Source organism: Tetranychus urticae, chromosome 2 (assembly GCF_039701765.1).
Source record: "Tetranychus urticae isolate SD_2017Ah chromosome 2, NJAU_TeUrti_SD_1.0, whole genome shotgun sequence".
NCBI classification, from domain to species: domain Eukaryota; kingdom Metazoa; phylum Arthropoda; class Arachnida; order Trombidiformes; family Tetranychidae; genus Tetranychus; species Tetranychus urticae.
In genome coordinates, this window is record NC_142959.1 from 1,454,910 (window position 1) to 1,473,559 (window position 18,650).

At 31.2% G+C, this 18,650-nt stretch overlaps 1 protein-coding gene across 1 annotated transcript in view; it reads left to right on the forward strand.

The window, feature by feature from the left end:
• Positions 1-8,830: 8,830 nt before the first annotated feature.
• The window catches only part of LOC107363651 (uncharacterized), a 52,314-nt gene continuing 42,494 nt past the window's right edge, over positions 8,831-18,650 (forward strand). Inside the window, exon 1 of the mRNA XM_015930912.3 lies at positions 8,831-9,239. Coding sequence (XP_015786398.2) covers positions 9,200-9,239 — 40 coding nt within the window. The 5' untranslated portion in view covers positions 8,831-9,199. The remainder of the gene's footprint in view (positions 9,240-18,650) is intronic.

Genomic DNA, 18,650 nt, shown 5'->3' on the forward strand with positions numbered 1-18,650 from the left:
TCTGATAATTATTCAGAGGCAAAAAAAGAAATGAAAGCTTTCAAGAAAAGCAATTATTCATTTGAAATGGTTGGTTCATAAAAGAATAAAATTTTTCGCCCAAAAATTGAGGTTACTTAAAGAGAAGCGACAAAAGTCAGTCCTGTAGCTCTTGGACCAGGAAATAGACTTGAAAAGTAAGCGAAAAAAAGACGAAAAAGATTCGAAATGAAGTTGAAGCTAAAGTAGATGCTAAAGATGCTGCTAAAGATGGTAAAGAATTAACAAGAAGAATCTTTATTTGCTTTAAATAGTTACGTTTTTTTTTTCGCTTCTTGGATTCTTATTCAGTGTAATGTTTCCTTTTTTTTAACGATGTAAAGAAGGTAAAGGTTGATGATCAAAGTGAAGGTCAGAGGAAGAGATGTTAAAGTAGCAAGAAAACAAAACACTGAAATGTGGCTTCCATTTATCTAACCTTGTTGACAATGCCGACAACAATCATCCATCAAAGGGAACAGATAAGATTATCAGGAAAGGAAGTTGAACATCATTTTTTGCTCTTCAATTCAATTTTACGTTTACTTTTTTTTTCATTCATTTTCATTTCACCGTAAAGAGAATCCGAAGCAACAGAAAAAATTAGAAGCCCATTAAAGGCCCATCAGGTCAAGTTAACACACAATTATAACTGTAAAAACAGTCGACTTTACTGTTGTCTTTACGATAACGTTTTCAAGTAAACAAACAATTACCGGTTGAAAGTTGAAAGTTTAATGATAAATAATGAACATGAATTTTTGCACATGCATGATTCAGTGTGTCATTGATATTATTTTTGATTGATTATTGTGCAAATAAGTGCAATGTTTTGATTTGTTGTTTTTGGTCTTCGTCTTGGAGGAAACACAAAAGCTAAAAAGCTCATCAATTTAGGTGTAAACATTTGGACAGCTTTTTGCACAAATTGAAAAATGAAAATGTTTAAAGGCATCTTTGGGTGCAACTGTAGTTAATCATTTTGAAAATTGTAATAAGCTGTTGATTGAAATGGGATCTAATATGCTCATTAGTTAATCAAAAGGTTTCTCCATCAAAGTGGATGATAATGATGATAAGCTGAAAAAGTGTAGCGAAATGAAGGTGAACCAAAATGTGATCTTATTAACTGTAAAGTGAAAAGGCTTGTTTCAATCAACTCATGCATCGATGGATAAAACTTGATGCTTTTATAAAGTCAAAGAGTTGAGATGGAAATGATGGGAAAAGAGGAAAAAAGGTTCTTCTTCCAATGGGTCATATAACAATGAATATTACCTTGATAAGTGTCTTGTCACCTTTCAACCAGTTTAATCGCAGTTGACTGAAGATGCATTTACTCTGATTAGGTAAAGATTAGGTAAAGATATGAGTAAAGATCATTTTCATGGAAACATTTTTGTTCGCCCTCAAAACTTGCCTCTACTAATGATTCACTTTAAATTGATGGTTAAACATTTGATGTTGGGTGATGAGTTTGATCATTTTAATCAACAAAAAGGTGAATGAAAATTAATAAAAAAAAACGAGAAAAGTTGAAAATCTTATTAACTTTTTTTTCTTCTCTTTTCATTTACTTTTCATCATGTCAACTGATTCTGAATAATATACTGTTATCAATCTTTATTCATAATGAACTTTTCCTTTATCATGTTTGGCTCTTTTTTCTGCTCATCCTCTTTGATAGGAATAATAATTATCATGTAATTTCATTCAATTTTAGAACTTTTTTTTCTGTGTATTTTGGTTCAACTTTTTTCTTCCTCTTTTTTCCTCTTCTCTCTTTTTTTCTTCATGAAGGGAGAAAAATAATTGTCTCTCAACATCATGAATGTGAATCGATTGTGAGTAATTATACATGATGAACAAAGTGTTGATAATCGTAAAGATGAAATTGGAAGAAGAAGAAGAAGAAGAGAAGAAAAAAAGTTAATGAGAATTTTTGTTTATCTCAATTTTTTCGCCACTTTTTTTCTTCTTCTCTCATCTTCTTATTCTGGCATCTTATTCTCAACATTTTCACCCAATCATGCTCAAGGCTCTTCTTTTTCCTTCTTCGTATCTGTTCAACTGAATGTCTCTTCACTTGTTCAGTCAATTTTCATTTTCATTTTCATTCAATTGTTAACTTGCTTTATTATAAATGAAAGACTCAATTGACTGCGCAGTTATCTTAATATTATCTCGTTAATATTCATTAAGAAGCTTCTCAGGATTCAAGTGAAAGTGAAGAAGAAGAAGAAGATGAAAAGAGAATCTCATTCATCATTTGAACATTTTACCATTTTCTTTCTTCGTCTCTACCCTTGTTACTTCCGTCCATCCATTTAATCATCATTCCCTTTCTTTGCGCCTTCAACCTTTATTCATTCATATTCATTTTCACCATTCATTTTGGTAAAATATATTTATATACATTACATGATCAGAAACTATCATGATAAACATTCTCATTGGTTCATCTCATTCATAAAGGTGGAGCTTTTATTAAATATAATAATAATAATAATGCAATGAATCAATGATTAAAGTTAAAGCTCATTCATTTCTTTGTCCAATCATTAAAAGATCTTTGCGCTTTCACAGTCGACTTTAATTTTCCAAGATTGATTAAAAAATTGAAAAGAAGACGATCGATTGTAATCAGATAAATCAGTTTGTGGAACGGAACAATGATGAAAGGTGAAACCACGATAGGAATAGATTTTTTAGGCGTGAAATCCAATGTTGATTTCCATGAAGAGATTTATTTTATGCCACGAAACAGACAAACTTTTGCATCTTGAATGGACTTCGTTTCGATAGATTCAGTTACTTGAATCGGTAAACGCATTTTCATGCATTTTAAACGTTTTTGAGCAATGAATACAGGATTTTACATCTATCGTGTTCTTAGAGAAAAATTCTTTTGGTCTTCATCTTTGCTTCCCAATTCAAGACAAGAAAAACATAATCGACAGTAAATTGTCTAATTTGAGTTCATCTGCAAAGATAACCGAACATACTTGCATTGGGTCGAGATCGTTGACATGAAAAAAAATTCTGTCCATCCTGCGCTTCGCCCAGACTAATACTTGTCATAAATCTTCTTGAAAATCTCTCTGTTCCTTTGAGATACAAACTGCTGATCTTTGAGCGTCAATCGTCATTCTTTGCTATTAGAATTGCGCTTGAAAAACCGCGAAAATCGGATACGAAATTCATTGAAACTTGTCTTTTTGCTGAAAATATTTCACTCAAAGTTGAATGCGCAATTACGGCTGTAAAAGAGGTGAAACATTTTCATCGATAATAAAGTAATTTGATGAAATGAAGAAGATAAATAATGGGAAAAAATATTAACCTCTTTATTTACCAAACACTGAACTGATGGCAATACTGAATGATGAAAAGAATAAAATTTGGCTCATTTTATCCTAAATTTGATCGAATGAAAGGGAAGCGAAAAAAGTATAAATTGAAATTGCTGGTAATAACAAAAGATTACATTTTTTTCTGTAGTCAACAGTTAATTGAGGAATGAAACTGAAGCTCAATCTGATGAACTCATTTAAATTGATGGTGATAATAATAATGGTAATAATAATGATAGAGTTGAAAATTAAACAAAAGAAGAGCAGAAAGAAGAACAAGAAAAAAAAGGTAAAAAAAGAGGATCGAAACGTATTGAAATTGATGTCAATTGTTTGCATTGAAATGAGTTTGCCATTTTTCTTCATCTCATCATGATGATCATCATTTGCAAAATATATTCATTAAATCAATGATTCTCATCATCATTATCATTGTGTATTTGTGATACACAAAGTTCAGTTCAATTGTCAACTATTTATTACACAATGAGATGAATAAGATAAAATTTGATATATGATGTTGTACGAGGGTGACATGAATGAGGAGGAGGAAGAAGATGAGAATGAGAACGATGAACATTTTAATAACAAAAAAGAGATGCAGAGATGTAACTGATGAAATGATATGTGAGATGATGATTATGTTACTGAGAGAAGAGAGGAAAAGAGAGAAACAAGATTACTCTAAATTGACTTTTTTCTCTCTCTTTTTCTTCTTCTCATCTTCATCTCAATATTGACTTTGCATCCTAATTTGCATCTAAACCAACCTAGGATCACATTTGATATGAAAACAAGGATAAAAAATAGAAATGAGAAAAAAAACAAAAACAGAAAAAAAGAGTTAAACGATGAAATAGGAAAAGGAAATGAACAGAAAAATGTCGATTTTCAATCTTCTCACAACTTTAGCACCGACTGTTAGTAGACATTGATTGGGGTCAAGTTTGAAGGATTTATGATTAGGGAAATTTGAATTTAAATTGATTCTGAAGTTATATTCAAAACTTTGCATTCTTTGCTAGTTTTGAATCTTCGATTATGTCAATGTCTATTCGATGGATTTTGGTTTTCGTGGTTTCAGAATCATTGGACTTTTCCCTTTAAAATTTCTCTGTCTTTTGAAGTGTTGAACAGAAAATTATAACTTTTCATTTTTCAGATTCAAGTTCAAGCTGCTCATGTGTAGCTCATGATAAATTTACTCAAGATTTCCATTTGGAATCGCCTTGAAATTTTCTATGAATTTTGCTTTCGAACTGAACTAAACTGCTCATTAAATATTTATTATCAATAGAAAACTTCGATTCGTTCTAATGGCAAAAAACATTGGAAATAATAAGATGTGTCAGATAGTTAAGCATTTATAAATCAAAGTCTCGAATTATTTTCTGATCGTTAATGAATCAATGCAATGACTCGAGAAGTTACTAATGTTAATTGGTATTGTGATCATCATGGAAACTCGATTTACTGATTTGCCTTTCAATTTCAAAAGTCACTTTGGAATTTTAATTTTCGAAGTTTCACTAAAAATTATGCAAAAAATGATACATTTGAATGCATTTTTATCCATTAAAAAATGAACTTTCTGCTCATGGAAATTTAAATAATCGTAAAATTTTCCATTTACATTTTTTGAATTCCTTTAAAAACTTGTTGACTTGGATAAAAAAGTGCAAAGTTTTCCTTAAGTAGTCGAAATGCAACATAATGGACATGATAAACTCTTATTGAACTTTTCACGAGCAAGTATTTTCCAATCACCAACAGTAAGAAGAAAAATTCTGCTTTTTATATCTTAATATCTAAAAATCTACTGAATAAAGTTCATTTACTGAGATAATTTCGACTCATCAATATCCCTTTATCGATAGCAGAAATAATAACAAATATCGAACTCGAAATTTTCAAAAACTCATCATTTTCAAATTAAAAGTTCTCATGAATTCCATGAATTAGAAAGCAAAGTAAAAATTTCAATTTCGATGGTTGATTAGCGTAATATCTTCCAATTAGGAAACCTTTCCAGAACTTTTATTTTAATCATTTGAACAAAAAAGGTTGAGAAAAGGTGAGAAAAAAAAGAAATGTAAACTCTGAAGAAAAGTGCTGAAAATGTCTCTTGGAATTAATTCTATTTTCAAATTTCCTTTCAATGATTGACTAATTATCACAATTGCATTTCATTTCAAACTTTTTTTCTTTCCTCATCATCACCTGATGAAACACGTTTTTTTATTCAATTTTCATTGTCGTTTCCATCTTATTTGGCACTTTACATTGATTTGGAAACATTTTTTTCCTTCTTGTCACAGATAACTTGACTTGCATTTCTTGCTCGCTTCAGTTTCCAGTGTTGTTCATCTTTGCTGATTGCATTTTTTCACCTTCATTTTCATCTTGTTCATCCACCAAATTCAATTATAATTGCCAGAAAAGAAGCTAAAAGGAAGAAATAATGAAGAGAAAAGAGAAAAGAAACTGAAAGCAAAAATTGAAACTCAATGTAAATAAAGCATAATACCATTGTAATATCATCATCATTTGTTATCAGTCAACAAGCCACAAAAAACAGGAAACAATCAAAATCTTTGTCATATTAATATTGATGTTCATGTAAATATGTTGAATAATATGCTAATTGTGATAATAAATGTTCATCTTTTTTTCTTGTTCATCTTCTTGTTCATCTTCTCTGCTTGTATCAATAAATGAATAAAGATAAATAAGGTTTACATGTAAACTCGAGTTTAATATTTTCACATTAAACCTGAAGTATGAACCATTTGCCATTTTATTATCATCTTCACCATTATCATCATTTGTTTGCACTGGGACTCTTTGCCCTGTCACTCGATCACACATGGACATGAAGACACACGTTGCTATTATTAGCTTTGGAAATTGTTAAAATGATAAATTGATATCCATATTAAATATTGGCATTAATGGTAATCATAAAAACAAGAAGAGCAAATGAATTGATGTACACATCATGTTAGCAGGTTACACAAAGGATGAATCTTTATATCCATTTACATGGTTAATATTCGTGTTTACTTTTTTTCTCCAACTTTAAATTCTCCTCGATTCCCATTGTTGGGAGATTCTCCGTCAATAATTCAACTTTTTTTCTCGCACCAATTATCTGTCATAATTTGATTCCAGATTGACATTTATTTTCTTGTTCAGTTCAATTTATGTTCGGTTTAAGGTGGTTGAGTTTAGATGCTTTTGCATTCATTGAAAGAACGGTGTTTTAAGAGTTTTGGCAGGGAAAATTGTTGAACGTTAAATGTTTGAAAATCAATTGAAAAGCAAATAATCGGTTGGTTTTAATCAGAAAAGATTAGAAGTACAAGTGTATTTTTCACTCGTTTTCATTAGTGTATCGACACTAAAATTTGATTTTTGTTTAAACCGAATCATGAGAGTTGCATGTATCGATAAGATTTTTAGTTATAATTTTACACTCGAACTAAGAACAACTGTGAAATCAGTAAAGGTAATACCAAGATCTTTTGATCGATCCAAATATGGGAAATCAAATTCTTCATAAATTTAAATCGACATCTGGTGAATGTTTGGCTCAATCGACTTAATGCTCAGACTGCAGGAGTTCAGAGCTTTGTTCACACTTTTTGTATCTTAAAACTGCAAGAAAGAAGCACGGTAGATTTGATTATCTTGCACATTTAGATTATACAAAAATTTCTTCTCGTGTTCACTTATATTTCAAGAAGCCACAATTTTGTCAGAATAAGATATTATTGCAGAAGATGTCTGAGAAAACATTATTTTTGAGAATTTTTCACTTTTTGACAAAAAGCACTCTAAAGCCTTTCTTGGTTATTATCAAGGCAACTCAAGATTCAGTTCAAAACTGATACAACTGAGTCAATAAACGCAACCAGATACGACCAGCTGCTATATTAACCAAGTGAAATGAATCAATTTGAACGTATCAAGTTTCAAATTTATTCAACAAAATTGGATAAATTGACCTTCCTTGACTTAACCAAATCACTTTGATCCCCTAGCCTTATACTGAGCTAACAGTTAATTCACATTGAAAAGCCCAAGTTTTCAATGAAAACAGCTCTATTAAAATAAAAAAATAACTAAAAATGGTGAATAAAAGGTTTATCGATGTCAAGATTTGCTAATCAAATGATCTGATTGCACCAGAGTTAAATTGTTCAACAGCTCATCTCATTCCATGTACTCCATATAATCTCATCGAGTCAATTGAAATTTTATGCAAAGTGTTCCCAGCCTTTCAACTATTTCCTGGTATTTGACGCATAATGACACCTCAAAATCACAGAACACAATAAAGACAATTCGCTTCTGAAATTAAACCAAAACTTTGATCAAATTTCCACCTTGTATTCACCATTTTTAGCGATGTCTGCTTCACTTCGCATTTGGCCTTTTTCAATGTCAATTGACTGTAAACCATTCAACGACTTTAACTCCTCAACAAAGCCAAAATACTATGAAGGCTCTCAGCCCTTCATAGCACTTTAAAAGCATTCGCATCCTTAGCCTTTGACATCAAGTAAATTTTTCTGAAAATGGCATTAACTTTATGAGATAAAGTATCGTTTGAACAATTTCAATTTAAACATCAGATGAGCTTCAAACTTTTCCCAACAGATGGAGCTGCAAGTAACTAAAAGCAACTAACATTTGATGTTGAATCGTTAGTTAACTTGCAGAAGACGAAACATTGAGGCAACAAGAGGCGAACCAAGAAAAGTTATTTCCGTTTTTTTCTCGGTCAAAGGGTAAGTTAAACCTTTAACCAGGCAATATAAACTAGAAAAAAGAGACACAAAGAGAGCGCAAATGTTTGAACAAAACGAAGCAAAATAACTTATAATTTTTTTGTTGCTTTCCTTTATTTTCTTACCTTCTTTTCATTTTCCTACCTTTAACCAGATTCTGTTCAATCCCTGGTTTCTCTCTCTCCTTACTGGTTGAATTATGATAAACATTTTTCCTCTTCTGTGGACCAAAAAGGTAGACTAAAGAGTCAACTTTCGTAAAAATAATAAAGGTTACACAGGTTTGACAGACTCCGCAAGGTAAGAAGAAGAAGAAGAAGAAAAAAAAGGCATAAATCAGTTTGGTCAGTTTGAAGGGGCAACAAGAAAGACCAGACCAGAGGAAAAGAAAAAAAATGAAGAAGAAGAAGAAGAAATGGAAAAAAATATCTCTTCAGAGAAGCAGCAAAAAAGGGGAAAAAAGATGAAAAGATAGGGAAGAAGAAGAAGATGAAAAAGATGATGGTAAAGGAGAAGATGAAGAAAGAAGGAAGAAAATGAAAAGAAAGAAAGAAATGATGATAAAGAAAGAGAGGAAAGGTGGTTACAGTTGTGGTTCAAGCTCCACCCAAGTTATGCTTTTATTGGTATGAAAGTTAAAGTTGAGCTTAAGCTAAAAATGACGCCAATTGTTTGCTGTCTGTAAGCAGTGGCAAAAGGGAGGTGGAAAAAGGAGGAGTTTATAGGAGAAAGAAGGAGATTCTGAAAACAGTGCAACGAATTTTTCCAACAGATTTGGATTGTTACCATTATTTTCAGACTATTAAGGATTATTATTCAACTGCATATACATTTTGCTTACTGTTTTATCGTGTCTTCACATTTCAATGTTTGAGGAATTATTATTATTCTTGTTTGTACTCATCATTGCCGACCGGCATCCATCATCTTCATTAACACTGATTGTCAACTAATTGTGCGTTTCTTCATCGACACTCATCAACACTCGGACTAAACATTGTTCATCTAGTTTAATTGACTCAACGTTCAACAAACATGCCACGGAAAAAACAGGATCGACCTCAACGCTCTGAATGTAAGTAAAAGTTTTACATTCAAAGTGATCTTCAATCTTCATCGAATCATTTTTTCACCTGAAAATTTTCTTTCAAATTGTTTTGAAATTGTTTCTGACTATTCTGGTTACCTTGAGTCTTGACCAGTTTCTTTGTTGCTCTAATGGTGCAATAAAATAGTGTCAAAAGGCTAAATTTGGTGATGACTTTTGTCTTCTTCTTGACGCTAAAATCGTTCAAGATGGAAGAAGATAATTGCTCTTGGCTTTGCACATCTTTTCTCACTTGTTGTCCATAATTTTTATCCTCCTTTTTGACAGATTGATATAGATATAAATACGCATAAATACATCTTTATGTACATCACAGAGGATAAATAACCATCTATAGCTTTTCATCTTTCATCTTCTTCTTCTTCTTTCCTCTCTCGTCTTTCTTCGTGTTCATTGAAATGTTTCACTGGAAAGCGATTATAATGACACCAAACCGACACTGACGGTGATTACTTGTTCAATGATTTTAACACTCAAGACCTTTTTGTCAACCAGACAAAATGTAAAAACGATAAACATTTCAATATTGAAAGATTTTTTTGTGTCAAAAAAATGAAGAAGCTCATAAATAGAAAGCGTAAAAAACATTGAAAGAAGAAGAAGAAGAAGAGAAAAGGAAAATATGAAGAAAAGGAAGATGAGAAAAGAAGAGATAAAATGATAACTGTTTTTACTCTTTTCATCTTCTTCTTCTTCCTTTTTCTCCAACCTTTACAAGATACTTTTAAGGCTGACAACATTGTGTTAACCTTAAAGCCTAGGATAGGATTAAAGCGTTTTAAGTGAGTCGTGCGAACAAATTGCATTGATCTGATGAGCCTAAAAACCGAACACATCGGTGTGCACTTCGATGAACTTGATCTTCACTTGTCTAAGGTGAAGACGGGCAAAGAAGGGCAAAAGCCCCTAAAAAAAGAAGAACACAAAAAATCCATTTTCACTCTCACCTTTCAATCATCACTTGCATCGTCATCCTCTAAAGCGATATGTTTGACAACTTTTATACTCACAGACAGAGGGAAAGATATGTTTATAAATATAAATGAAATGTTTTTAAATTACAACAGATTTAAGCAGCAACAAGAGCGAGACAAAACCAAGGGATGTACACTGAACATAATCTGAACATTTTATAATACAAATTCATTCAAGTGGAATCATGATAATCTGCATTTTCTCTCACTCTATTCACTGTATTATTATAGGAAGAGAATGATGACAAACACACAAAATTAGTTTATATATTTTACCCTCCAAAGTTCACATCGAAATTGCATTTCTTTCAAAGGTCGCCCTTTCCCTCCCAGGAATCCTCTTATTGCAATTATCATTTTATTAATATACATTATTTAGAGATGATTGAATGTTTACATTCAAATGTGATTACCAAACTTGATACTATTTGAGTAAACTAAAAAAAATTGGAAACTTCAATTTTCTCCAGTTTTGCGCACTTTTTTTACTCAGTGACGAGCATTAGTTTTTCAGCTTGCAGTTCGCGTCCAGTAGGTTCGAACTGCTTTTCAGTGAAAATGTGGAACCAGATGGCGTTCATTTGTTTTGTCAAAATAACCGTGAATAAAAACTCATCGTAACCATTATCATTATTAGATATAAATGTATAAATTTATCTCTCTCTCTCGCTCGCTCCTTTACAACATCTAAACAACTTTTATTTTGTTCAACCTTTTCTGTTGTTGTTTTTGTTGTTACAATTGTTTACCAATACAACAAGAAACTGCTCAATATCACCAACAAAAAAGATGCACATTTTTAAGCCTTTACCTTTTGTTGATCCCAATTGTCCCAAAGTAAACGCATAATGAATCCATTTCAATCACTTTTCAATCAAAAAACTTGCACTTTTCATCAGCGTTTTACTGGTCAAGCGACTTTTCAAAAGACATATAAAACCAAGGAAACAAAAGTTTTCTCAGCGATAAAATCGAGTTTTACTCAACTAATTCCAAAAACTCAAAGATTCAATTTTCTCAAAATTCGAGATGTGAGATGGATTGAGTCGAGATTTGAGTGAATAGAAATTTTCCCGATTTTCTGCTCAACTTTCGCAACCAGAATTCATGCCGAACTTAAACCAAAAGAAATGTTTTTATCTTGAAATTTCGGGTTTTCTAAGAAAGCTGTTATTCTGATCCAAGCTTACGTTTCAGTTAAATTACAAAATTCTCATCGTGAACAGTCGAAATTTTCCGAAATTTCGGTGATTTTTGAACTCTCATTTCTGATTCTGTTTTCTTGCAAAATCGAAGAAAAAATTTGTAGAGAAAAGGTTCACTTTCATTTGCAAAACTAAAATCTGGTGTGAATCAAGTGAAGCAACTAATGCAAGTTGAAAGCTGCCCAATTACTGGTTGAGTTGAATTGAAAACTTGTCCATTTTTACCTCAACCTTTTCATTTTGCATTTAATATCAATTTTTACTTTTTATTGATCCGTTTCTCTTTCACTCTTTTCACTGACTGACCTGATTGAAGCAAGTAAAAGATTAGCGATTTAGACTGTTGAGAGATTAAATTGTGTTCCCTGCGTCTTGGGTTAGGTTAGGTTAAGTTAGGTTAGGATTATTTGTATATTTAATTTTTTGTCACTTTTTTCATTGCACACTATTCTTAATATTCTTACCGTTCAACTTTGCCCTTCTTTGCCCTCTCCAGATCCTTTCATTCTCCTCCTCACTCAATCCATACAAACACACACAAAAAACACACACAAACACACACAGCCACACACAAGCAAACATACACAGTCTTTTCATCTTTGACATGGTCATTAACATGTTACAAGAATCAACTGACTGTGATTACATCCTCATCACTTTCATTGTCTGACTTATTATTATTATTACATTTTATTATCATTTTGTCATTTTTCCATGTTTTCATCTGTTGAATTGTTATTGCGTGTGTCGCTTTACAATACACACAAAAAAAAGCATAAAAAGTAATGTACATGATATGTAGGTCAACAATATGGACAGAATAATAAAAAAAGGAAAAGCGAAAAATTCGCATCTTATTAATGTTCATCTTTTGCTCATCATCTTCCCTCCATCCTCCGCCCTCGCCATCTCCAACTTTCCATTAAGTACGCTCCACTCTCTCTCTGTATGCGGTGATAATTAACAGCTCAGTGAACCACTTAACTTTTCTTTCAATTATCATCAGAGTTTCCCTTTTCTCCATCTTGCTTTCCTCGTCCCTTCACCGGACTAGTCTTTTGCAAACAAGCAAAAACACTCAATGTAATAACAATTTCATAATTTGAAATTTATTACAATGTTATTTACCATGAAGATCAAGTCAAATGATGATAATCAAGATGTAACCATTTGAGTCACATGTAAACAAATATCATTTCTCTCACCATCTCCCATCAACTATTTATTTAGATAATAAAACTATAAACCTTTCGAGTTTTTGGCCGAACAAACTTTTCGATTCAAATTTAGGAAAAATTAGCCAAATTGAAAAGCAGCATAAACAGAGGGCTGAAAAGGACACGCGATGAGCATCACTGGCAACCTTTGTTTACTTTGTCATCTTAACAAATATCTTATTATGAATGTTATTATATTTATATCAATCCCTTGTATCTCTCTTGCCCTGGAAAAGAGATGGAAATCATTTTACCAGAAAAAAGTTCACATCTCACTCATAAATGTTAATATAAGAGGAATGAATTGTTCCCTCCGGGAATTACTCTATTCACTATTTGATAACCTCTCAAGTCTAATATCAAAATGATTTACTTTATTGTTATAAGTTTATCAAACTTGTGAATGCAAACTGACTCAACTCTGAAAATTGATAAGCAAAACAAGAAGCAAAGGCAAAAATTAGCAATTCATTAATCATTTAGCAAACATGAAATTATCTCTTCTCTTTCAAATGAAATTTTCTGTTGATTTTTTGGCCTCAATTTTAATCATTGCAAAGTATTTAATAAGAAAAGCTGGAAAACATGAGAATGCCAAGGTTGATTTGAATAACTATTCAATGAATAATTGAACAGCTAAATAAAGTTTGGAAAAGTTCAATTTTAATTGATAATGTTTTATTAGATGAATCATGAATAATGTTGTGCATAATTAATGAAAATGGATCAACTTTTCTTGGCACAGTTTAACTTTATAATTTACAGTTTAATTAAGTTAATGTTTCAATCTATTCCAGTTGAACTGATGAGAAGAAGAAGAAGAAGAAGAAGGCGAGATGAAACATTGAGAGAGGCAAAAGAAAATTTCACCAAATTCTGTATATAAGCCAATAAATCCCAGTTATCTGTTTTATTCATCATCATCAGTCTCATCATTGTGATCATTGATGTCTTTACTTTTCCCATTTTCATGTGATAAAAAATGTTTCCAGTCAAATTCATGTTCATTCACAAATCAGTTGAGAAGCAAAAAGGTTAAATGAAAATAAAAGAAGAAGAGAATAAAATAAAGTTCAATTCGAATTCAAATTTTAAAGATTGGTTGACATCAAATGAATCTTATTATCTGTTTTTCCTGATTCCGCCACTTTTCCACTGACTTTTTGTCATCTTTCAAGAGGAGAGAGACAAAGATGAAGATGGAAAAGAAGAAGCTAAAAGAAGAAGAAAAAATTGTCATCTTAAGTTGAAAAATAGAGTGAAGATGAAAATTGTGATAAACACAGTTATCTTGTCATTGACACATTCACATTGTATATTTATATGTAAATTTTCAATATCAATCGCTCCATTACAATATGGCAATATTGAAAGCTTTTTGTGTAAATGGAAGAAGAAGAAGAAGATGAAAAGATGAAGATGAAAGATACATTTCTCTGTTCACCATGACACGCATAAACAACACATAATATTGTGACTTGTGTAAAGTCATCAGAAAGTCAACTTTGACAGTTTACCTTTTCTCTTCTTCTTTTCATCTGAGCTTCTCGAATAAATTCTCAATATAAATATAACCATTTATTATTTGCATAATATAAGGAATCATCAACAATGAAAGTTGCCATGAAATGTTGAAAGATATTTTTCTCCACGAATTTCCAACTTCTTTTTTGGCTCCAATTGAAAAAACATCTTCTTTTCTTTACCTTTTAATATTTACCTTTATTTTCATTTCCATCTTTTCTTTTTTTTCCTTTTCATCACTTTTCATGATAATTTTGTCAACTTCTTGCTTCTTTACCATTTTCAAGTGTTGAATATATCCAAAGAAGAATCTTCACCTTCTCGGGTTCCTCATTGACGATCATGTTAACGATTGGGTGAAGAAATAAGAAGATTCAAGAGTAAAATGTGATTGTTTCAAGCTCATAAATTCAAACTCTCCTCTTAACATCTCAACCAAAATGTCTTAAATGTTTTCATTCCTTAAGGGACTATTTCAATGTTCATTCACTATCGTTTGCTCCTCTCATCTTTACCCATATCATTGGTTATCAAAAAACCATTTACCCTGAAGCTATTGAATTTATTGCTCTTTAAACGCACAAACACAAATGGTGAAGAAAGCAAGAAAAAAAACGAAACAAAAAAAGCCTCGAAAAAGTAGAAACAATATTCTCTATATTATTCATTTTAAATATTGTCTTTTAATGTTTATTGAATGCAATTTTATTTATTCATTTGAAAAACACATTTTTATTTGATTCCCAATTTCAACTGGAAAATAAATCTGAACAAAAATTGAGTTTACCTTGAAGTTTAAATGTACAAGGATTAATGCATTAATAATTGCCATTTAACAATCAATTACTTTGAATGAAATATTTAAATGAGAAAAGATCATTTCTATATTAATAATGCATTAATCAATCAATCATCTTTGGCTGCTTTTGCTCAGGTTAATGTGAGATTAAATATCAAAATATTTACTCCATTTGGGTAAAGATGAAATGGCCTGTAATTGATAGCCTGCGATAATGGCGATGAGGAAGAGAAGAGGAAGAGAGAAGAAGAAGAAGAGAAAAAAATGAAGGAAGGAAATAATCATAATCATCATTATTACACTTCTTTTAACTAAATTTTCACCATCCATGGACCATTGTTGACTCGACCTTTCTTCTCGAACCATTTTCATATCTCATAATCTAATCATCATCATCATTATCAAGTAGCTTGCAACCTTAACAATTGACATATGACAAGTTTCTCACTTTGATTTGCGATCAGACAAAAGGACGCAAAATCCCTTGTTAATAACTTTATCTTGATATTGTTGGTGGCATGAAAAAGACTATCAAAGTCATGTTTCACTTTGCTATTAAACACCATTTGCAGCAACAAAAATCAACCCGTTAAATGATCAGTTTTGACATGAATCACAGGGAATGCAGAGTCCATTAAAAGTAAATGTCTTTTGCCTAATCTTTTTCCTGGTTTTCATTGAAACATTGGCTTGAAAGAGTAAAAGGTTTTTTTGACTTATTTTTTTTCTGGTTACCTTTGGTTCAATGGTGAACCTCGTTTTGTTCATCGGCTCACTTTTGAGGGTCAAAGTTGACTCTTAACAACCCGACTAATTTGACTAATTGAAGTTGCCTTTGGCAAGGAAATGAATTTTGCATTATTTTTGCAACAAAAGTTGACAAAACTTTGAAAATGTTTTATTGGACCATTTTTCATATTTAGCAAGACAATAAACTGTTCAACAGTCACAACTGAATGGACAAACTTTTATCTTAAGCGCTCAGCTCTGCAAAAACTCAACGAAAAGTGAAAAGTCAACACAACCTGATGAGTTGCTCAGTTACCCTTCAAGACCTCCAGTTGACAACCTAGAAGCCTCACCTTTCTGCCTTGTCTAATGAAAAATGACGACTCAATAACTTCACAGTTAAACTTGAAAATCTGCACATTTTTTCCTCTCAAACTAATCGTTGTCCATCTCTCTATTGAGCACATTATGATGTCCGATGAGAAAACTTGACCCACTGATAATAACATTTAACCTTATTGACGGCTTCAAACTGATACAGTAAACATGAATAATGTGCAACCGATACTCATCTGCAAACACATGTTGATATTTCAAGTGAATCAGCTCGACTGTAACAATCGACCACTCAAACTCAAATAGCACCACTGACTTCATCATTACATTGAATTTTAGATTTGAACTTCGATCTTCTCTCGACGTCGATTTGATAGCCATAAACAAATCAATTTTGGATAAATCTTTAAAAAGCAACAAAATCTTTTCTCATTCAATTGAGCAGAATGTAAAATTGTTAAACTTTTACCATTTTTAATAACTGCTCATGATATCAATGTTGGTAAATATTGTTGTTCAGCCTACTTTTTATGCTTCTGCTGCTGCTCCATGATACACTGTAAATACTTAGGCCCACCCTGGTATCAAATTTTCCGAAACATTGCACTTGAAGTGAAAATTTAGTCTCTCTTCATCTTTCCTCTTCTCTTCAAACTTTCTTCAAAACTTCATAAGTTGTCTTAGTTTAATCACAAAGGCCTTAACAGTTGAATAACGTACAAAAGAAAAGGAAGAAGCAAAAAAATAGAGAAAAATTTTCTTTTCATATTCCATGGAATGAAACGTTGAAAGTTGTCTCACCCAATAACGAATTAAATTTAACGAAATTTCTCAAGCTTACAAATGTTCCAAGGTCCAACTCATAGATATTCATCGATAAAAAGTTTGATGAAACTGCATTTCATGAGATTGATTCATTTCGATTTCTATTAATTTATCCTAATCTTTCATCTTAATTATTTGTGTTGATTCTTTCAGTGATAATTTATAACCTTTAGAGTGTTTCCCTTTGCCACTTTCTGGCAACTATTAATATAATAAAATAACATTTCACCCTGAATGGAGAGAAGCAAAAAATTCAATAAACATTCATTTCAATCTGAATTGGAAAAAGAAGAGTAAATTTAATGGTTTTATTTCCTTTTCTCACTCACAGGAACCCAAAAAAAAGAAGTGAAAATTTATTTATTTTCTTCTCTCATTTTCTTTTATATTTCATCATGTTTCATGTTATATATTATCTTATCTGTTATCATTTTCAATATTTATGAGTTTCTCTTCGAGTCAACCATATTTCCAGAACTCACAAAGCTGATTGTATTAACAGTAATAATACTTTGACAAATTGTTTTTCATCTATTTTTCATTTCCATTTTCACTTTTTGCCAACTTTTCATTTTCCTGTAAAAATCACTGAACACTGAAAAAGGAAAAAAAATGTTTGCTAATAGGACAATAGAACAAGATTCACATGAACAGTCATGGAAAATGAAACATTTTCAATGATAAACACGATTATAAGAAGAAGAATATTTTCCAAATTTTGTCAACTTTTCTTTTCTCACAAAACTTTTCAACTTTTGCCATTCAACTTATCCAATCAAAAATTCATATCACATGGAAACATTTTTTTCCATGTTTTCCATGTTTATTCAGTTTTTCATTAGCAATTTCATTCTCAATTAATTTTCTCACAACATTTCAATGTTGTCATTCAAAGTCAATTGAATGTTATCCAAACAATAACTTGTTTAATCAACATTTTCAATAAGCAAATGGAAAATAATGAAAACTTTTCATCTCCGTCTCAACCAATTAATATCAATCATTTGAATAATCAAAAATGAAATGTAAAAGGTGAACAAAATTTTGACATTAAACTGAACTTTCTAATTGAAATTACTTTTGATAAATGAAAGCCAAATATCAATATCAATTGAGCTAATATTTGCATTACAGATTTGATTGTAATTGAGTCAATTAGAGTAATGAAAAGAAGATGAAAGGCGAAGAGAGAAGAAAAAAGTTGAAAGTAAAACGCTAATTTTGATGCTCGCCTGCCAACCATTTGAATTGGGAATTAATCTGAATAGGCTAATTCCCTGAACATGATGCATTTTTGAACAGTTATTAATTTTGTCTGTTCAACACTGAGATTGTCAAAGTGTGTGCTCAATTTAGTCGACTGTTTAATATCAATTTGAAAAGGTTTTAAACTGTAATATAAAAGGTTAGGAAAATGATTGAATCTGATGAACGGAATAAAGTATCACCTTTTTATTTCTCATTCACCAGGGAGTCTCATCTTTTCATCTTCATCAATTACATGTTCATTTCACAGAGTGAGTTCCCCTGGTTGAGAAATGATTTAGAAAAAGGGAAAATCTAGAAAATTACATTTTTTATTCTTAAATCAGCTTAACTTTGTTTTTATTATTATCATTATGATTATTATTATTATATTAAATTATTGCTACTTTGGGCAATAAAATTATCTGTATGGTGCTTTTAGGGTAATAACAAGAAGAAACTTGAATAAGATTGAAAAATGTTGACTCAACATGTTGGAATGGTAAAGAGAGAGAGAGAATTGA